Source organism: Dreissena polymorpha, chromosome 6, assembly GCF_020536995.1.
Source record: "Dreissena polymorpha isolate Duluth1 chromosome 6, UMN_Dpol_1.0, whole genome shotgun sequence".
NCBI lineage: Eukaryota > Metazoa > Mollusca > Bivalvia > Myida > Dreissenidae > Dreissena > Dreissena polymorpha.
In genome coordinates this window covers 115,577,392-115,601,617 of record NC_068360.1, presented here as the reverse complement: position 1 = coordinate 115,601,617, position 24,226 = coordinate 115,577,392, and the positions used below count along the sequence as shown (strand labels likewise).

Sequence of the window (24,226 nt, the reverse complement as noted above, 5' to 3'; positions counted from 1 at the left end):
ACTCCATCTTTTCAGCAATATTTCTAGTTTATTTGTTTCCATAGCAACCAGAATTCTTGACGTAGGAACAAAATGAAATGAATCTCCATATTGCCATCTATCCATGTTTCAAGTTGCATGAAAACATATGAATAACTTTTTAAGTTATCGCAGGATCCACCATTTTCAGCAATATTTCTATTTGTTGCCATAACAACTAGAATTCATGACGTAGGAACACAATAAAATGACGTGCATCTCCATATTGCCATCTGTCCATGTTTCAGGTTTCATGAACAAAAAATGAATAAATTTTTAAGTTATCGCAGGATACAGACAAGTGTGACAGACTCACACACAGAGCGCAAACCATTAAGTCCCCTCCGGTTTCAAGTACATAGCTTGCAAAGTAAAAAAATATGGCCTTAACAATAGTACAGTAAATTAAGGGCAATAACCTAAATTATATGAGAACCAGAGTTCCAGTTATTGTGCACTGTTCTTCTGCTCAATAACATCTGTCCACATAATGAAGTTTCAAGTTTAAAGATCTTATAATATAGGAGAAATAGCCCGGACAAATATAAACTATGAAAATTAACAAAGGAAAAAAACAAAAAACAAGAGCGATTAGTTATCACATGTGTCGCTTGTCATTGCATAAAGTTTGAAGTCGATACCTTCAATACTACAGGAGTTATGCTCCGGAAATGCTCCGGTTTTTAAACGAAGGGAGATAACTCAAAACAGAGACAACTCAAACATGGGACCACCCAGAGTTATGGCTTCTTGTCACAGCGTTTTCCCTCAATGAACTGTATCACTGTATAAAGTTTGAAGTCGATACCTTCAATACTAGTTTTGCTCCGGAGACGATTTGTGACGGACAGACAGATGAACGACGGAGAAGTGTCCAGGCGACTTTGTAGTGACAAGAAAAATAGGTGCGGAGTAACATCTTTTGCATACTTCGCTTTCTCTCAATGATATCTATCTAAATTTCTAGTTTCAAGTCTCTAGCTTTTATAGTATATAGGAGAAAAACCTGATAAAAATCAAGTATAAACATTAAAAAGGGCAATAACTAAAATAATAACAGGTGCAGAGTAATATTTTATGCACACTGCACTACATCTAAAAAAAATGTTCATTTATGAAGTTTCAAGTGTCTAGCTTCTATAGTATAAAAGAAATAGGGCAATGACATTTCGCCTTTAGCCTGTCGAAACACGAGGCTTTTCAGGAACATAACACTAACTTCTCCCTTCTCCTCATTCCAAACTCTATTATGAACATCACATTGCTTTTTGTCCTGTGCATTGCCTGTTTCATCATATTGTATTGAAAATTGACTCTTTGATACTTGTACCTTTTCACAATACCCCTTCTAAGGACCAAGACCATCTGATATTAGATATGACACCTTATATTTGCTCATTGTGAATTGTTCAGAAAATGATCCAGACAGCATCGCCTTCAACAGGTTGCTTATTTCATCACATTATGAGTAGGAATATCCTTCTGATGCCACTTTCATTGCCCATAATGCCTCTGCTTTTGCGTTTTGATCGTTAATTAATAATAATCGTTAATAAAGGCTTTAGAAAGACAGTATGCCCTTCCTTTCAGTATCACTACCTTCTTGTTGACTGCCTCCTGATACAGGTGAATTAATTGCTGTTTCTGGCCTTTATCTTTGCGTACTTTAACCAACTTCTTATGTTTTGATCCATCTGCATGGCCCAGTAACTGAAACAGGCCAGAATTTGAAAATGATATGCTGTAACAACACACAAAGCAATACACAGCAAAGCAGTTCCCAGAATCTGCCTTACACAATTTTGGCAGGGGATCTTATACCATTTTGACAGGGGATCGTGATTATTGTCTATCTTTTCTAGCCAAGTAAATATTTAATATTTACACTTTATTATTTATACTTAAATTTACTATGCCAAATAAGGTGCGTGGCTTTAATCATTAGGGCAAAATCCTTATCTTTCAAGAGTTTCTCCACATCAAACATATTAAGAGCTTGATCTGTTCTTTGGTAAGGCGAGGTCGTTTTACTTGATATTTGAAGACGAATGGTACCGGTAGTTATTTAAGATAATGTTAGTCTTTTTCTTACATGTCTGCACAAGAAGTATTTTTAACAAAGCTCATTTGATATAATAAATTTATAGACATAAATATAGCTGTTGTAAATGCATTACAGAAGGTAAAACTAGCGGTATTATCTGTAATGGGATTGTTTATCATAGGACATACCTCTTTAAATGTGCGCGTGTGATAAAAAGACTCGCGACACTCTCCTAATCTGTAGTAACTACACATCACTTTAAGACGAAATACTCAACATGTATTCTATTCGTATCCGTTAATAGGCAACATGTGTTTCCGTACGATCTCTCTTTTGATAACATACCAATACTATTAACGTGACAGTTTAAAATATTTATAGTAAAATTAATCAACCGAATATACGTTCATTGCGTCGGTAAATATAAAATTACCTTTCAAACATAGAATGCGTGAAATAAAAAACAAAAAACTAAGTCACTCGCACAAATTAAATTAGAAGCTTATTAACTATGTAGTAGTCAAAAGCTGCCATATATTCGCGAAACCGGCTCCGACCATTAGTTCCAATTCTATCTTGGAAATATTGAAATACATGGCCCCAGTGGCATAGGCAGTTTTCCGAACATGGCTATAGAGAAAAGTGGTGAACAATCTGGAACTTATTTAAATATGCAAAATAAAAATAAAACCTTCTCAGACCATTTGTTATAATGATATTTGGTCCGGGTGCGAAAAGGTTTCTGGTCCACTTAAAATATGCCTGTCAGGAGATGAACGAGATTATCTTTTTTGCTCTAATACAAAAATTAACACTTTATAAGTCACTTCTATGACGAATAATTAATGACCGTCTTCAGAATATGTGTTTAAATAATATCTTCCTAAAGTTCATGACAGTGCCGGTCCGTTGAAAAAAATTAACATGGCTGTTGGGCGGTGGGGTGTTTTTCTTGCTCCAAACAGATACGTTTAATCGTGTGTCTGCAGAACACGTGAGCATTGTAAATTCCGCTTAACATCTAAACATTTAAGCGTATGCCCTTTATATTATTTGTTATCGCTGAATTGGTCGTTGCATTGTCACATATTTCATTTTTACGCTTTGTACAGATTTATTTCGTTGCAAACCTTGTTTACAAGCATTGCGTAAATCATATGTTCAATTAAGTAATAAATTTAATAAAACTAAAGTGAAATCATCAATAACAGGAAAGTATACTGATGATTTTACAATTAAATTGAATTCATTTTATGATGAATACATTGTTGTTCGTGAAAATTGTGTCAAATTAAGTTAACCTCAGGATGTTCCTTACACTGATTTTTGTGTCATATATTTTTTTTAAGTTATTACAAGCATAAACATTATACTGATTTGCACATTGTGGCTGACACAATTCACGAACGATGTATCATTAAAAATATATTTACGCAATTTTAATGAAAAAAGTTTAAATGAGACATGCGTAATAGTTAAATGATGAATAATTAACATGACCTCAAAACTATTCAACAATATTTTATATTCACGGAAATGATTCACCGATTGGTATATTTGTCACGGAAATGACAGAAAAACGAACATGTCAGCAGATTGAAATCTTTGATAACATAACTTTGAATACAGTGTGTCTCCTGTCCGTGAGCCCTGACAATGTCATCAGTCTTACCAGGCAGATAAGCACATCCACAAATGTCTTCTCCATATGCTGCATGACCCCAACTACCATGGTCGTGAGCACATACGATGATCCACGTACACACATGTTAAAATATTATTTACTACTGTCGATTCCGTTTAACTGCATGCTGTCCCGGACTTGGTGTGGTTTTGAAATATACATGTTCTATTCATAGTTTTTTTCTTTCAGAATATGTGCAAACATATTCGACGGAAATACAAGAATCTTCCGAAGTTAAAGAGGAAACAACACATTTAAATAAAGGTATGCGCGTATGTGTAAACACTGACATTGAAGCACACGATGCATATTTAAACAATACAGGCAATGCTCAAAGATTGACGAATTGACAATGGTCCAACTTTTGTGTCCAATTTTAATAAATAAAAGAACTGTTTAAACAAAGAGCAATATAACATTACATACGTTACACAATTATGTTTTTACGAATTATCATAGTTTTTATATTGATACACTAAAAAAGCGTTACAAACTTGAAAACGATTGAATACATTATTTTCTTGTTAATCCTTTCAAAATCGTTGTCAAAGCGTGATTTGTCTACAAACTAAGATCTGTTTTTCTTTTCGCATTCTCTTGGAGTTTGAAACAACAGTTGTTATTCTCAATTATTTAACAATAAAAACGCACTTCATTAGTGTCAGACAACACATCTAAGTACATTTGCTCATTGAGCCAATTGTCTCGTTCAAATGGCCCTTTAATTTTGTTTTAATTGTACATATCAATATAAATCACAATCAGGAATTGAAGTGATACGAAACTTTGATTTAAAATTACGTATATTGCCTGGAACAACTTTCTGCGATCATTATGTGTGCGGATACTTTTAATGTTATCATTGCGCAAGAAATAACCATATGCGCTCGCGTATTTTCTTGGTTAAATGCTGAAAAAAAGATTTTTTCTCAGACACTGCAACTACTTGTTTTAATGATCCGCTTCAACATGAATGATTTTCATTATTTCGGACAATTGCAACTGGTTTTAAAGGTGAAAATGATTCATTTGTCAATATGTCGAATTGATATGATATCGACACAACGGAGTATTTCTCAATATTAACTGATGAGTACACAACAAATAGGCTTTGTCAGCTTTCGATGCAGTTGTTCGTTAGTTGTCCATTCTCTATCCGATAAGTGCCGTAGATAAGATAAACCATACAAAAAGATTCATTCAGAGCGTTGTATAATAAAATATTTTAGAACAGTTATAAATTAACGAAGTTTCACCTATACATATGGAAGATCGGCGCAATATAAATCGTAGCTAGTAGCATTGCTTTAAAACACGTCCATAAAATACTGTTGATTTCACGTAAAAAAGATTAGCTATACAATATTCAATTCATAGGATAATTGTTCGTTCTTAGCCGCTTATTTCGTTACGTTGTTTTTTCGTCAAACAAAAGCATGTTAATTTGGGAACTGAATCAGTCGAGTCTCTACTCGAAGGATAGTAACATGTCCAAACATCATATTAAATGTACGTTTATGAGTAAGAAAAATATGTTTGTAACAATGAACATGAAACTTCGTTCGAAACAAAAACACATTAAAATAGATATCAATAGCTGGAACGCGTCCAAACTATTTGATAACAGTCAGCAAATATGAGCAATATCCCTCTTTACGTAATTTTATTAAAAGGAACTTGTACAAACATATTATAAATACTAGATAATAAATTAGTATTTACATTATTGATCTGATATTATTAACATATTATACTTGCTAATATCTAATAGACGATCAAATATTATATGCGTACGTCAGACAAATATCAATCCGCACTCCCCATTGTTAATAAAAAAGGTAAAGATACAACTGCTTTTTCGCTTTATTTTATGAAATGAATATCTTAGGAACGTCTTATTCATTTTGTAACCAAAAGTATTAAAATATACTCATATGAGTCATCACCACACAATTTTTATGACATCTATAAATGGTTATAGGTGAAAACTTGATTCATATGCTTTTTCCCCTAGTTAATTTTTCCGCAATTTTAAGAATGATAAACGTATGCGACTTTAAAGTCTCTATAACGCTCAAAATCAACGAAAATTTCGTAAAGTATTTCGTAAAATAAAATTAAAACCTAAACAATCAGTGTTCCTTATAGCAATAGCCACACTTTCAACGCTAGATGTGGTATGATTACATATATTTTTGTAGATACAAAATGCTCGTTTTTATTTATTTGTTGACACAATAAATTCCATGCTAATTTCCTACGAATATATCTATTCATACGACACACGAACACTAAAATGGTACCATGTTAAAACCATAATAAAAACGAGCATTTTGTATCCACAAAAGACCACATCTGGCGTTGAAATTTCGGCAATTGCCATAAGGAACAATGCTTTTTAATTATTTAGCTTTATTTAACGAAATATTGAACGAAATTTTCGTTGATTTGGGGTAGTAATGTTACTTTTACCATCCCTACGGTTTCTTTCAAAAATAGATAAAAGAAAATTCCAAACATATATACGCCTATTACAAGAATTGTAATGACTCCTAGGTTTACATTATTTATCATTTAAAATTGTGGATTATTAAATACGTCAAATAAGTTAATTAAAATATTATCCCGATCTATTTCATTTGAAAAATAACAATGAAGTGATGTGATATTTGATCTACTTATTAAATGATATTTTCGATTAGTTATAATGTTGATCATACATTTTTCATTTAGATTGTTCAACTGACAGCGCCCAGTCAGCTCCAAATAAACCAGTCTCCATGGAGCTACTCGTGTCAGTGGATATCAAACAGACTGGAGATGATTTGCATGAACCTTTCCTCTCTGGGCTTGACTTCCTACCAGACGGGAGACTGGTAGCCGTGGATAACAATAATTTGAAATGCATCATGATGAATGACCGACTACAGTTACTAGGAACACCGTACAAGTTCAATATATATCCATATGACGTTGTATGTTTGTCTCAGTGTGAGCTGGCAGTAACGACCTTAAGTAAGAAAGTGTGTCTCCTGTCCGTGAGTTCTGACAATGTCATCAGTCTGACCAGGCAGATTAACACATCCACCTGTGTCTTCTCCATATGCTGCATGACCCCAACTACCATGGTCGTGAGCACATACGATGCTCCACGTCCAGTGAGAATGATAACACATGGCGGTGTGGAGTCTGACTTTGACCGTGTGCTGTTTAATAAGAAGACGTACAAATTTGAAGAGAGCAAGTGCACGTTTGTCCCTTCAAAGAACACGTTGGTACTGACTGATAGGGATGCTCACACAGTGTACATGTTAGACACCGTGAAGGGAACGTCTAGAGCAGTCACTCATGATAACATACAGGAACCAATTGGGGCCTGCGTCGGACCCGGTGACTCGGTGCTGGTGTGCAGTATGGCTAAGAACTCCATCGTACACCTCACTGTTGATGGGGACATTCTATGTACCTACCATGTAGATATGCGATCGCCGTATACCCTGTGTATGAAAAATGATGGGAGCAGATTTGTCGTGTCTGGTTGTAAAAACGGAATGAAGAAATTGATGATGTACAAATTATCATAAATGACATCATACGTAGCTATTAATTATATCTACAATTATGAATATGCTACCTGTATAATTCTTTTTGATTTTTGTTGTAAGGGACTATCTAGGTTTATGCTATTTGGTTTGTATTCTTGGTTAAATAAGGAATGTACATACGCATCAGTGTACAAACTGCAACTACACAGATAATACATTTTAACAAATTACAAGCATGTGTGATAGATAAACGGTTAATTTGTGTATTATGCACATGTTTAAAGCATAAAAGTCTTATCTCTGTTTGATGTAAAATGTAACAGTTACTTTTCCTCAGTTACTATATGTTAATTATGAAATAATCATTGTATAAATACTTTTCAACACATGAATCTGAACACAACCATTTACTTTAGAAATATTTTATATAATTATATCACATTATAATAAACAATATTAAATAGTATATATTATTTGTATTTATGTTGTTAAAATTATGTTTTCGAAATTGCCCAAAATATTGCCCAAATAAAACAAGATTTCAATCAATTGATATAGGTTGCTTTACCCACTTAATTCAGCAAATATGCATTTGTGACAGGCATATATTTTGTAAATATTTAACAATCACTTTTTTTATTACAATGGTTTTAATACTGACTTGAAACTAACATGCCGCTTCCAATATAAAGAAGTGAAACGCATATATGCACAAGTCCATTCAATGCACAGCACTTATTCAACATGGTTGTACAATCACCTTTCATCCAAATAAAATCATAATAATTTAAATCAAGCCAGTGCCGTTTATGCAACTGCTGTTGGTATTGCATTGTCATTCACTGTAAGAGAAACTTTGCGTGGTGGTTGATGTGTTCCTCGATGAATGTGGCGATGAAATAGTAGCTATGGTCATAACCCTGGAATGAAAATAAGGAGACAAATATTAGCTTACATAGGTTGAACATGAGATGTTTGTAAAACATGTTCGTCTTCTAAGGGAAGCCAAGTGTCAATCAAATGTGCAATTGTTAAATAATGTTGAAATATTGCTTTCCACGAGTGACCTTAACTTTTCTTGCTCTATTGATCTGAAGATTGATACAGGCCTTCCTTAACTAAAGAATAATCAGCACACAAATGACCATATGTTTAAGCGGCTTGTTCACAGATATATGCATTTTTCAAACAATCTCGTCAAATAAGCTTACTATTAACCCATATATGCCTTGTGAACTCTCCCATCCTTCTAAATTGGATCAATTTATTTCCAAAATTAGGGATATCTATTATATTCATTTCTATATTTAGAATATTTCTTACAGAAATTCCTTTAAGCAAACAGCGCAGACCGTGATGAGACACTGCATTATGCGGCGTCTCATCTGCGTTTACGCTGCCAAGGCCTTTTTTCTAGACGCTAGGCATAAATGGGTTAAAGCTCTAAGTGCTTTAAATAGTGTTACTAACTACAGTTGCAAGAAAAAAAGTAGAACAAAAGGTTTTGCCTTCCCCAGGATTTGGAAACTGGACTTCTTGAATCAAAAGTGACACCCATGACCTTGACCTTTGACCTCAAATTATATAGGTATATTGTTTCATAACAAGTAAAGATTAAACCAATGTGCATGATTGTTTGTCAAGAATTCTCTATGAAGCATGCAGAAACAAATTGGATAACATTTCATCTAACAAGCACCTTGTGAACTTGACAAACTGTATGGCGGGCAGGTGCGCAGCAGGATACATGTGCATAATATTTGTTAAGTGGGCATAATAATAATAAAGTAACAAAAACAGGCAGCATAGCACAAGAGTTACTTTTATGGCTTATTTTATGCAAGGCAAGATTTGTAGTGGTACAGATTATACAATTTATTTTCTTTAACTTACAACTTTAAAACTTTAAAAGTTGTAAAAACAAAATAACTACAAGGTTACCTCATGTATCCTCAGATCCATTGGCACATTGTTGGACGCACATTCAGCTGACAGATTGTCAGGCCGGAGTTGTCATTCCACATAGAAGTTGTCTGCCTTTCCCTGGTCAACAAGCATATTAAGGGCATCATACTCCTGTGGCCAAATACATTAAACACTTGAAATGACAAGCCATTTTACTTGCTTTATTAATCTTGGATATATTGCTTTTTTAACCATGATGATGATGATGATGATGATGATGATAATGATGATGATGATGATGATGAGCAAAATCACAATGCTTTGATGATCAGGATAAGTGACATGATAACAACTGCAATAATAATGGTGACCATGACAATGAATGTAAATAGATTGAATAATATTAAAAATAGGTCACCTGGAATTACTGAATCTCTAACGAAAATCTGTATACCACCACGCTTGTTCCATTCGTTTTCCTGTCAAAGCCTTGTTAATTGATTGATCGATCATCCTTAAATAGGTCAAACATGATTTAAATCACAATGTGCCTTACATTAATTGTTAGTCCTTGCAAATATTGAAAAGGTCGTGTATGGGTAAAGATAATGTGAAATGCACTCACTGCTTACCTGCCATTTAGACTGGTCCCCTCCAAGATATCCTGTCAAAGCTTTGATCCCCCACGGTGCTTTGATTGGGTTGGAGATAGGGGCAAAAGCACTCACTGACTGGAACTTGCCCGTATTCTTAAGTGCACAGATGAGTGCCACATAACCTCCCATACTGGAACAGCAATTATTTATAGTTTTTTTATAGCAGAATCTCAGTCACATCATGGCAGTCACTTAACCTATTAACATTGATACTGGGTGAACATGGTTAACTTGTACAATGTGTACACAGTGCCAGCAAATGGCAACTGTACTACTTGAATCAGACACCAATCTCCTTGCATGTTGTCGTTATGTGGCAAGGATGGGTATTGGAGCTTGATTTTGCATGTTTACCTTAACCAGAGCAAAACGCTTTCGCTGACAAATGGGTGAGAAGGATTGCTCATACCAGAGAAAAGTTTAGCTTAACAAGAGTTCCTTCAGGATGGACCCACAAACATATGGACTCTTAAAGTGCTCAATTAGCATTATGTGCTTAGGTGAGCTAAAAATATAAGCATGGGATCCTTATCTACCATGAGATGTTGTTTTGCCCATAAGATCAATCTCCCTACCTTCAATTTTGCACTTGAAAAATGAAAATGTTTTTGTGTTGGAGAAATTTCCATAAGAGGATAACATCCTGAGATGGAAAATCGTTCACATCTTTGAAAGGGAGCTTTTGGTCCTCATTTTAGGGAAAGAACTGTGCTAAATTTGCCATTTGGATTATTATTTGATAGCAATTAATCATTTCAAGTTGAACTGCTGTGTACATACATATGACCAAATATGGACATTGTGTCTGGCAAACTGCTAAAATTAGCATTTATAACGTCTGGCAACTAAAACAAAGAACATATATATAAATTGCCAGCAAACAAATATTAGAGAACATTATTGTTTTTCGAGCATTCTTATTTACAATGTATTAAGATTTTAAGTAGAATGATGAGATGCAAGATGTCTAAAACTAAATGGCTTTCGTTGAGATTGTTTTGAATGTTTAATAAGGTTTTGCTATTTTGTAGTTGTATTAGAGTATTAGTATTTTTTCACACATTTCATCTATGTATTGTGAACATTTGTGGAGATTTACATTTATTTTTTTCAATTTTTATCATACTGAACATAAGCATGATATAGAAAACATAGACAATTGTATTGTCTTACAAAATAAAGACGCTTAAACATTCAGATAAAAATTTCATAAAAGGGTTTCGATACAAATCTTGCCTACCTCCTTTGTAACATATGAATACATGCGATTGTTGGTCTTCGATTTTTCTCCTCTGTGGCATCCACATAGAAGTCGCCCCAGACCCAAAGTCCCAGCTATCATCTTCACCCTCACCTCCTGTAACACCAATAATTCATTATCATAACTGTTGATCGACTGGTTAATCTCCTGTAACATCAATAATTCTCCATAACTGTTGATTGACTGGTCACTCTCCTGTAACATCAATAATTCATCATAACTGTTGATTGACTGGTCACTCTCCTGAAACATCAATAATTCACCATAACTGTTGATTGACTGGTCAATCTCCTGAAACATCAATAATTCACCATAACTGTTGATTGACTGGTCAATCTCCTGTAACATCAATAATTCACCATAACTGTTGATTGACTGGTCACTCTCCTGTAACATTAATAATTAATCATAACTGTTGATTGACTGGTCACTCTCCTGTAACATCAATAATTCACCATAACTGTTGATTGACTGGTCAATCTCCTGTAACATCAATAATTCATCATAACTGTTGATTGACTGGTCACTCTCCTGTAACATCAATAATACACCATAACTGTTGATTGACTGGTCAATCTCCAGTAACATCAATAATTTACCATAAATGTTGATTGACTGGTCAATCTCCTGTAACGTCAATAATTCACTATAACTGTTGATTGACTGGTCAATCTCCTGTAACATCAATAATTCATCATAACTGTTGATTGACTGGTCACTCTCCTGAAACATCAATAATTCACCATAATTGTTGATTGACTGGTCAATCTCCTGTAAAATCAATAATTCACCATTACTGTTGATTGACTGGTCAATCTCCTGTAACATTAATATTTCACCATAACTGTTGATTGACTGGTCAATCTTCTTAAACATCAATAATTCATCACAACTGTTGATTGACTGGTCATTCTCCTGTTACGTCAATAATTCATCATAACTGTTGATTGACTGGTTAATCTCCTGTAACATCAATAATTCATAATAACTGTTGATTGACTGGTCACTCTCCTGTAACATCAATAATTCATCATAACTGTTGATTGACTGGTCAATCTCCTGTACATCAATAATTCACCATAACTGTTGATTGACTGGTCAATCTCCTGTAACATCAATAATTCACCACAACTGTTGATTGACCAGTCAATCTCCTGTCGATTGACTAGTCAATCTCCTCTAACGTCAATAATTTATCATAACTGTTGATTGACTGGTCAATCTCCTGTAACGTCAATAATTGATCATAACTGTTGATTGACTGGTCACTCTCCTGTAACATCAATAATTCATCATAACTGTTGATTGACTGGTCAATCTCCTGTTATATCAATAATTCATCATAACTGTTGATTGACTGGTCAATCTCCTGTAACGTCAATAATTCACCATAACTGTTGATTGATCAGTCAATCTCCTGTAATGTCAATAATTCATCATAACTGTTGATTGACTGGTCACTCTCCTGTAACATCAATAATTCATCATAACTGTTGATTGACTGGTCAATCTCCTGTAACGTCAATAATTCATCATAACTGTTGATTGACTGGTCAATCTCCTGTAACATCAATAATTCACCATAACTATTGATTGACTGGTCAATCTCCTGTAACATCAATAATTCATCATAACTGTTGATTGACTGGTCAATCTCCTGCAACGTCAATAATTCATTATCATAACTGTTGATTGACTGGCCAATCTCCTGTAATGTCAATAATTCATCATAACTGTTGATTGACTGGTCAATCTCCTGTAACATCAATAATTCATCATAACTGTTGATTGACTGGTCAATCTCCTGTAACATCAATAATTCACCATAACTATTGATTGACTGGTCAATCTCCTGTAACATCAATAATTCATCATAACTGTTGATTGACTAGTCAATCTCCTGCAACGTCAATAATTCATTATCATAACTGTTGATTGACTGGCCAATCTCCTGTAATGTCAATAATTCATCATAACTGTTGATTGACTGGTCAATCTCCTGTAACATCAATAATTCATCATAACTGTTGATTGACTGGTCAATCTCCTGTAACATCAATAATTCACCATAACTGTTGATTGACTGGTCAATCTCCTGTAACATCAATAATTCACCATAACTGTTGATTGACTGGTCAATCTCCTGTAACGTCAATAATTCACCATAACTGTTGATTGACTGGTCAATCTCCTGTAACATCAATAATTCATCATAACTGTTAATTGACTGGTCAATCTCCTGTTACGTCAATAATTCATCATAACTGTTGATTGACTGGTCAATCTCCTGTAACATCAATAATTCACAATAACTGTTGATTTACTGGTCAATCTGCTGTAACATCAATAATTAACCATAACTGTTGATTGACTGGTCAATCTCCTGTAACATCAATAATTCATCATAACTGTTGATTGACTGGTCAATCTCCTGTAACATCAATTATTCATCATAACTGTTGACTGACTGGTCAATCTCCTGTAACATCCATATTTCATTATAACTGTTGATTGACTGGTCAATCTCCTGTAACATCAATAATTCACCATAACTGTTGATTGACTGGTCAATCACCTGTAACGTCAATGATTCATCATAACTGTTGATTGACTGGTCAATCTCCTGTAACATCAATAATTCACCATAACTGTTGAATGACTGGTCAATCTCCTGTAACGTTAATAATTCATCATAACTGTTGATTGACTTGTCAATCTCCTGTAACGTCAATAATTCATCATAACTGTTGATTGACTAGTCAATCTCCTGTAACATCAATAATTCATCATAACTGTTGATTGACTGGTCAATCTCCTGTAACGTAAATAATTCTTCATAACTGTTGATTGACTGGTCAATCTCCTGCAACATCAATAATTCACCATAACTGTTGATTGACTAGTCAATCTCCTGTAATATCAATAATTCACCATAACTGTTGATTGACTGGTCAATCCCCTGTAACGTCAATAACTCATCATAACTGTTGATTGACTGGTCAATCTCCTGTAACGTCAATAATTCATCATAACTGTTAATTGACTGGTCAATCTCCTGTAACATCAATAATTGATCATAACTGTTGATTGACTGGTCAATCTCCTTAAACATCAATTATTCACCATAACTGTTGATTGACGGGTTAATCTCCTGTAACATCAATAATTCATCATAACTCTTGATTGACTGGTCAATCTCCTGTAATGTCAATAATTCACAATAACTGTTGATTGACTGGTCAATCTCCTGTAATGTCACTAATTCATCATAACTGTTGATTGACTGGTCAATCTCCTGTAACATCAATAATTCATCATAACTGTTGATTGACTGGTCAATCTCCTGTAACATCAATAATTCACCATAACTGTTGATTGACTGGTCAATGTCCTGTAACATCAATAATTCACCATAACTGTTGATTGACAGGTCAATCTCCTGTAACATCAATAATTCATCATAACTGTTGATTGACTGGTCAATCTCCTGTAACATCAATAATTCACCATAACTGTTGATTGACTGGTCAATCTCCTGTAACATCCATAATACATTATCGCTGATAAAAGACTTTTCACATCTTGTTAAATCAATAACAAGGAAATTCGCTGGCTTGATATCTTTGATGGACAGCATTGTTGTCAATATTTTTGGTCCCTAAAATGGATACTAAGCCTTGATCAAAATTAAGTAAAAAAAAGAGCCATCATGACCCTGAAGCCCTCACCTGATTTCAATGTGCATCAATTGTTGTAAACTTAATTACGTAATTAGTTTTTTGTCCCCATTTGACCCAGATCTGGACTTGGTTTAGATATTGTCAAGATAAACATTCTGACAAAGTTTCATTAAGGTTGGGCCTTAAGTGTAGTTTCTACAGCTATAGGTTTGTAGGTAACAAGATTTTTATTTCATTTGAACAAAAGACCTTCTTTTTTACTGCACTTGAACAAGAATTCAAACTTGACATTGAGATTGTCAAGATGAACATTCTGACAAAGTTAAATCAAGATTTAGTCATTAATGTGACTTCTAGAGCAGCAACAAGTTTTTCAAGGATCTGAACTGGTTACCTAGATTTTGGACACACAGCCAAAATTTTAAGATGGCATAGATATTTTCAAGATTATCAGTCTGTCCAAGTTTCATAAAGACCGCGGAAACAAGTGCTGAATCAACAAGATGCGTTTGTGAAACACAATGTCCCCCTATATGATGTTTAACTTGAAGGATGACCTTGACCTTGACCCTTCACCACTCAAAATGTGCAGCTCCATGAGATACACATGCATTTCAAATATAAAATTGCTAGCTTCAATATTGCAGAAGTGACATTACATGAGCAATGTTGACCCATATATTTGACCTTGAAGGATGACCTCAACCTTGACCATTCACCACTCAAAATGTGCAGCTCCATGAGATACACATGCTTGCCAAATAGCAAGTTGCTATCTTCAATATTGCAAAAGTATTTATACAATAAGCGATTTGGGCCACATATATTTGACCTCTGACCTTGAAGGATGACCTTGACCTTGTACCACTCAAAATGTGCAGCTCCATGAGATACACATGCATGCCCAATATCAAGTTGCTATCTTCAATATTGCAAAAGTATTCATAAAATGAGCGATTTTGGCCACATATATTTGACCTCTGACCTTGAAGGATGACCTTGACTTTTCACCACTCAAAATGTGCAGCTCTATGAGATACACATGCATGCCAAATATCAAGTTGCTATATTCAATATAGCAAAAGTTGTTGCAAAATGTTTAAGTTGGCGCAAACAGACCAACCAACCAACAGACAGGGCAAAACTGGTAATAAGCTTAACGGTGATGACGCACAAAGTTGTATTCAAATATAGACTGAACATAAAAGGTTTAGCAATTTAATTTGAACATGTACCCCATGCCTCAAGTCAGGACTCACGTGGACTGGTATCCGACGCAACCAAGATGATTCCTTTCTCTGCAGCGACACGCTGGGCACCAGCCTTAGACACAAAGTTCTGCTCAGTGCAAGTAGGACCTGTAAGTACACAAACAGCATGGTCCCAGTTGATCATCAGTTTAAACTATTAAAGCAGGGCTTAAGTTTTAATTAAAATGTTTTTTCTTTACTGGGATAAAACTTGCTTTAAACACTAAATTCTGTGGAACCACTCAATACATTTTTATTGACCAAGTATTATCAAATGAATGTGCTTTAGAAAATAAACTGTTGGAAGAAAGAGGATATTTGTTCATGTCAGTGTAAGATCGTTTGTTATGTTACGAATAATCATAGAAAATATATTTCCACGAGTGGCGCATATTTTTCTTTGATCACGAGTGAAATAACAAACGATATTTCACTAATATGAACAAATTTTCTGTTCTTTTATGCTCTTTTTCGAGAAAAAAATTTGATAATTATTTTCCTTTCGCTGAAAAGTGACCCTCTCTCCCGTGGCGTGCCTCAATACATTGAAATGATGTCATTGTGTTGACGAAATGACGTCATTTTGTTGACGAAATTACGTCATTATTCCAGGGAAATTCTTCAGTTAAACTCTTTTACAATGTAAATAAACGGTTAAAAAAGCATAAAATTAAAAGAAAATGTTTTGAATTCTGTGATATATCGATTTTATTTCACTCGTGATCATACAAAAAATATAAACAAGGATATAAACAAGTTGGGTTTTGCACGACCGCCGGGCACGGAAACCATGTTGGTTGTCCAACAGGATATTAAAGTTGTCAAGATGGTCTAAAATGTTACTAACAACGATATGTTCCAGCAATTTACAGGCAATACATGTTAATGAGACTGGTCTATAATTACTAGCTTGGTACTTTTCACCTTTTTAAAGATAGGAGTTACAAAAGCCATGGACCAGTCAGAAGGGACAGAACCAGAAATAAGTGATTTGTTAAAAAGTATTGTAAAGATAGGTGCGATTTCATTTGCACATTCCCTCAAGATTCTGGGTTTGATTTGATTTGGCCCTGCGGCCTTGTAAGGATTCAGTTTGAGTAGGAGTTTCTTAACACCATTTACCGTAATATTAATTGATGGCATGTTTTTATACGAGCTATTATCAAGATCTTGATATGAGCTGTTTGTGTCATTAGTAAAAATGGAAGAAATTTGTTTATTTAGGACAGCTTTTTCTTTGGGTTTAGATTTAAGACCCCATCATCCCTCAAAGGTGCTACACCACAGGAGTCATTTTTTAAGCATTTTATGAACCCCCAAAACGTTTAGTTGTCCCATGTTTATGTTCTGTTTCATCACATATTATGTTGTTCATGTAGTCCCAATAAGAATCACGATTTTTCTTTTGTATTAGTGATCTGATCTTAATTTTTGGAAGTGAAGTGTAATTTTAGTCTTTTTCATTTTGCTATAAGTCCGGTCACGTTTTTTCATTAGCTTTTAAATGCATGAATTCAGCCATGGTAGATGCTGCTTGCCAGAAACAGTTTTAAGTGGTATGTATTTTTCAATAAGTTTGTAAAGACAGACTTTGAAATTGCCCCAGAGCGTCTGGACATTCATAGCATAACAGTCAAGTCCGGTAATCTTGCGCGTCCCGTAATCTTGCGCACTTCGCAGTTGCGAATTTCGCAGACGACTTATGGTTTCCTTTAGTGATGAAAGATGGAATTTCATATTTTTAAGAATTAACGGATTTAAAACGTACGTATTCCCTGCAAAATAAAATCCGATCATTACATTTTAACACGGGTTGCGTCATCCCTATACATTGTACATGTATCATAAACGCTGACCTGCTTACGATAAATTCGAAATGAATCACAAATTTCCTGCAGTCTTTAGCGTTTTCATTCTTTAAATTATGAATTCATAAATCCAACATGTAATTTAGCATTCCATTGAACAATATCCGATCAGTATTTGTGACCATTAAAAACATATCGCATCAGACGACATTGTCATCATTTCCCGCCATTCTGTCAAACCACATTTGGTATCATCTCCGCATGCGCAATGGCCTAATTTGGATATTTTCTGTAAATTACGGAAGCATTATCGAGGTAAAACATAAACCTGTTATGCATAAACATTTTTTTCATGCATACCGGTTCTTTTTTTATTAATTGTACACTGTTACTTCATTTGTTTATTTGTAGTGAAAAAAAAACACTAGTAATCTACATTAAATTTGAATGGTTTTACAAACTGATTTTTAAAATAATTTTCTGGAATATTTTTGTCCATGATTGGACACCATATGTCTACAATTTTGCCTAAATGAGGTCATATCACCAAGTGCGCAAGATTACCGGACACTGTGATAGTTTGAAATGAGGTGACTCATGTTTGTTTTGAAATCAAATCGGACAGTTCTTCACTTAATTTATCAGATATTTTTGTGTCAATAAGCACGTGAACTTCTTATTTTCATAATTAATGTAAACATTGTGTTGTCAATTTATAAAAGATCATGTTTTTAAACCAATTAACCCTTAACTGCGCAAGATTACCGGACAGCATCGTAATATTGTTTACATTATTAAAATGTATTAAACCAGTTTTAATTTTCGGACCAGTTAGCCTTGTCAAACAGAAAAATCTTCCGTTTCTCTTTCCAATTTATTCTAGAGGAAGATAAAATATCAACAAAAGGGATGCAGTGATCACTAAAACCTGGAATGACCTTAATTGTTACAGCTAAAGAAGGATTAGACAAGAAAAACAGATTAAGACATTTCTTAGTGGTATCAGGTGTCATTAGATTTTTCTCCTAAAATGAACATTCATATTATTAATTTAGAATTGACAATTATCCGTACAAAAACTGGTAAGATGAGATTAAAATAACTTCTTTGAAAGGTTAAAAAGGCGTGTATAGGATTTTTTGACAGCGGATTAAGTCTTTGTTAACACCGAACTGCAGAATGTAATTTGCTCTTTTCCCTCGTTAATAACTTATGCTTTCAGTTAATGTATTGAACAATTCAATCAACAAAGCTATCAAGTACAACGAGATACGTGTTTAAATGACAATCCATACTGTCTAAACAATCTGAAAGAAAATAAGTTGATCGTCCCCGAAAATTTCAAATGACCTTACAACGTCCCAGCAATCATTCATCTCCAAAAACATATTTCGCAAACTAATGTATGCAATCTAATAAAAATTCAACTATTTAATAAAAACTTCATTATATGTATTCAAAACGTACTTAGAATTAATTAATTATATCATAAAATGTTAGTGGCACGTATTCGCATTAACCTCCAGGCGTATTAATAAGAATGTTGTTCCAAGATGTCTGCGCCCTTGGACGAAGTTGACACGAAACATTTAATTTCTTGTTTTGTCTCAGACAGTCCCTTAAAAAAGAAATAATTTGCATATGCGATGGCTACATACTCAGATCAACTAAAAAAGATGCGGATTGTTTACATACAATGCTGTAAAACAATTTTATATGTTATGTTTTCATAAGTGTATGATTGTATTTAGCAATTTTAGGTGAAAAATACTGAGCTCCGACGGGGGATTGTACCCGCGACATCCACAGTGGTAGTCAAACACTCTAACCGCATCGCTAAAGAGCTTGCCCAACAGCAAGGCTGTTGGAAGTGACCATAAATCACGACACTATCCCTCCTCTTAATGTTTCAAGGCCCACACACGCCCGCTACAGCTTGTCGTGCATCCGCATGGCCCACCCAGAAACCATTAAACAGCTTACACCCACTTTCTGTTCGCCTCGTCGCCATTATAGTGAAGTATCCTGAGCTCCAACAGGGGATTGAACCCTGGACGTCCAGAGTGGTAGTCAGACACTAACTGCGTCGCTAACGAGCTAGCCCAATACCAAGGCTGTTGGAAGTGCCCATAAATCAATACACTATTTTAGTTGAAATAATCCTACTCCTATAACTATGAGGTCAATATACATGGACATCGTAATCTGTAGATAACGTCTCAGCATTTTTTAAGCCCCATTTTATTCGCTATTTCAGCGCGGCTGGCAAATCTATGAGGGTTACTCTCCAATCAACACCGCATGTCGTGACGTCGACAATCGAACGTTGACGTATGACGCTCTCTCAAGTGACTTAGTAGCCGACCTCCTAGATGAGCCATGCACCACTGCCGGTATCTAATGTAGGGACTCCGACCAGAGGAAACCCCGCAAGTACGCTAACTATGCAAACCGGTTCGAATGCCTTTGAAAGTTAAACCTTAATTAATTTATTTATAGTAATAGCAAATGACCGGTTTTTATTCGCGATTTTAACGCGGCTTGCAAATCTGCGGCGGGTTCTCTCCAATCAACACCGAATGTCGTGACGTCGACAATCACACGTTGACGTTCGACGCTTTGTCCGGGCAGCTAGCAGACGACTTCCTAGATGAGCCATGTACCACAGCCGGGATTTTCTGTAGAGATTCCGACCAAACGAAACCCCGCAAGTGTGCTAACTATGCAATCCGGTTCACGTGCTCTTGTAAATAAAACGTTAATGAATAAATTACTAGTAACTACCAACGACCGGCTCTTCTTTATTTTGAATTAGCCATGTCTTGGTGTTGTTCAATGTACACACGAGCAATAAGTGAGTGAGATATTGACTGAGTGCGTGAGTGAGTGAGTGATTAATTGAGTGAGTGAGTGAGTGAGTTAGTGAGTGAGTGAGTGAGTGAGTGAGTGAGTGAGTGAGTGAGTGAGTGTTATTCCAAACCGCTCTACTTATTAATACGACAAAACAAACATGACGCCACAAAAGGCTAAGAAAAAGTTTGAATTTTGCCCTGACGGACTAAGCGAAGTTTGATAATTGTGTGAATGAATTTACACCTTTGAACTTTATCATATCTACCCGTAGTAATACGGTTAGGTCAAGGTAAGAAAACACTGCGTTCCAACATTTGGATAAAGTTGTATACAGCTGACACCGCATATCGTCATATTTTGGCAATGTATCGATGTTTTACATAAATATGAGCCAAAAGCACTGTGAAAAGGGATATAAGTCCGCAGTCCGCACAGGCTAATCAGGGACGACACTTTCCGCCTAAATTGGATTTTTGCCAAGAAGAGACTTTCTTTGAACGAAAAATATCATAGAAGCGGAAAGCGTCTTCCCTGATTAGTCTTTACGGACAATGTATGTGTGTTTGAAAAAGTAACCACAGTCATCAGTTAGATTGGTCAATGTTTTGAACAACTACGACCAAAACGAACACAGAGTACTGACGGATACGTAACGATAATGAAAACACACATCTTTACATTTTATTGATCTAAGTTTGTGCAACTAAAATTGGACATATATTTTGCTGTTATTTTATTATGTTAAACTCAGGTTCATGATTTATATTTTCTTTTCTTGTGAACAGATATACAACGATCATTGTTTTTATTTTCTGAAGGACAACTTATTTCCGCAATATCATACGCGGTCGGCTTATATTCTTTCTCATGCGTTGACATTGAAGTATAACTCGATTAACGAACTCGTGGGTAATTTTTTCACATTAGAAGTGCAAACCGTTTCATATTGACCAGTAATCGAAAATACTTACTCATACTTTTATATATAAGCTACCGGTATTTGAGTGCAATTTGTTAAAAGTGATATAATTCCAAAGTTTGTTTTCTATATTTTAGCTATCCCGGACAGCTACGCGCCCCCAAATATTGGCGTCATAGGTATTGTCGCTGGACTCTCCGTTTTTGTCCCCATCGCGTGCGTCGCCATCTTTCACATTTCGCGCGTCTGCCTTTGGCGGCGTCGGTCGGCGACGGAAGTACTGGTTTCCGGCAACAGCAGTAGTGGGTCTTGCGATCAGGCAGATCTACCTCCGTCGTATTCGTTTCTGTTAGGAGACACGGTGAGGAGTATAAGCGCAATAGAATTTCCATCGCAGAACTCGGATACTGGCCAATCTAATGCAAGTTTTAGTGCGTCCGTTACTCATTTGTCATCAGGAACAGATTCTGAAGCATACAGTAGCATTCAACGCGGATCAACTGTGCTAAGCATACATGCAAACCAGTCAGTTGTTTTCTTATCGCCAGACGCACTTCCGGCTGGGCCAGCAGCCCCTGAACCGGGACCGAGAAGACAATCCGAAGCGGGGTGCCCTCGGTTTCCCAATATGCACATATCAATATATGAAATAATTTCTCGTCCGGAGTCGCGGGAATCTCGTGACGTCACTCGGCCGCAAACGTCAGATCTTAGCTACGCGCGCACTCCCCCGCCAGATTATAAAGACGCTGTGGTAATTCTCGGCTCAGGGGAGATAAATACTAACTATATACTAGATGCCAAGGAAAGGGAAGAGTTACATAAATCTGATTCCAGTTAATTGTGTTCATATTGTGTGTCTAAATGAATAATCACTTAGTCATTGTGAAAACCGTTTATAAAGCGAGTTGCTGTTTAAGAGCTGTTTATTATATACCTGTTTAATGCTTTTAACAAAATACAGGTTGTATCAATCGTTGAAATAAAAAATCCCGTATTACGCTACTCGCTGTTTCCAATTCCGTATTACCATACTAGCCGGACTACTTCGACCCATTTAATGACGTCACATTACACGCACCGAAAATAGAAATATTTTATATTACGAATTATATTACGTAGTACATCGTGTGACGTCATTTCTTTGACAAAACACAATAGTTTTATTTTAACTCTGTAAGGACATGTCGGACGTGGTGTTTTTTAACAGTAAACTATGTGTTAAAAACGTATTTTGGAGTGTGTGTTTATCATGCATACATGTATATTTCGACAGGAATACAATAAAATAGTGTGGTTTAAACTAAGTTTCGATAAAGACATGGAAGATAGAAGTGGAAGTGCATATCGTTTAAACGTTTTTGTTATAAAAATCGGATTAAAGTTGTCAACTTAATTGTTATAAAAATTGGATTAACGATGGCATTAAGGTAAGCGTGTCGGAAACCTGTGTTTTCCCGGTTCGAATGTTTACACGTTTATTTACATAAACTGTATTCATACGCGTCTTAAATAAACTATGGCGTACCGTTTTAGTCATTGTTTTGTCAGTTTTGTTAAAGTAAAAAATACATTAGTCAACTGTTTTCGTTAGTTGTTGTATATAATAAAAGGAATATTACGCTAGTCAATTGTCCCAAGAGTTTGTATCACTCTCGTGGCTTGTGCTATTTCGCATCACACTCGAGGCTCCGCCTCTTGTGTGATACGTCATGTCACAAGCCAGTCGAGTGATACAAACTCTTGGAACAATTGACTAGCGTAATATTCCGTATGTATTTATATACCTGTTGTGTTATGAGAGACGATATTTCTTCGAGGTATGTTGTAAAGGTGAATAATTGGTTCAATTACAGAGACACCCACTTTCGTGTGTGAAAGTTCTATGCTCACCTATTACGATCTTGTTATGGTTCAGCTGTCACGTACAGTAGGTTTATTTTGATAATAACCCCGTGACTGTTAGTGCAATTTATAAAAATGAAATCCTTGTTTTTAGTTCGTATTTATACAAAGACACACGTATTTATAGGTTGTGTGTATGATAATAAAATTAATGCTATTGCATTCAGGTAAAATGTTTATTTTTTATTCAGTTTTGAGCAAAATGATAATGGTTTAAGACACATTGTACACGGCCACTTTACACGGTTGAATAACACAAACGTCATCGTTAAGTCAGAGAAAACAATTCTCAAAATGTTTTGGATATGCATTTTTATAAGTCTGCATTATCTATGTAACAACCGAGTGTGGCAAGCTCGGACCGAGAAGGCATATTTTGAAAACAAATCTTGCAAACTACGACTTACGACTACAATTGGATGTTGCATACAACCTCTCGGTTTGGGGATTTCTGAGGAACATATGATTAAGATTTTGTGTTCAATAAGTCTATATGGACCGTGCTCTGTGAACAAGGAGTTTAATGCATGTGCGTAAAGAACAGTCCCAGATCAGTCTGTGTAGTCCGCACAGGCTAATCAGTGACTACACTTTCCGCTTTTATGAATCTTTTTGTTAAAAGAAAGTCTTTCCATCGCAAAAATCCAGTTTAGACGGAACGTGTCGTCCATAATTAGCCTGTGCTGACTGCACAGGCT

The 24,226-nt window shown here is 35.3% G+C and overlaps 2 protein-coding genes across 2 annotated transcripts in view; one reads left to right on the top strand and one right to left on the bottom strand.

Moving 5' to 3' along the window:
• LOC127836018 (S-formylglutathione hydrolase-like) overlaps positions 1-16,188 on the bottom strand; it is a 54,204-nt gene extending 38,016 nt beyond the window's left edge. Inside the window, 4 exon segments of the mRNA XM_052362437.1 lie at positions 11,093-11,140; positions 11,143-11,165; positions 11,168-11,209; positions 16,053-16,188. Of these exon segments, the coding sequence (XP_052218397.1) occupies positions 11,093-11,140; positions 11,143-11,165; positions 11,168-11,209; positions 16,053-16,188 (249 nt within the window).
• Positions 1-24,226, top strand: part of LOC127833254 (uncharacterized) — a 182,598-nt gene that overhangs the window by 78,036 nt on the left and 80,336 nt on the right. The gene's annotated exons all lie outside the window — the stretch shown is intronic.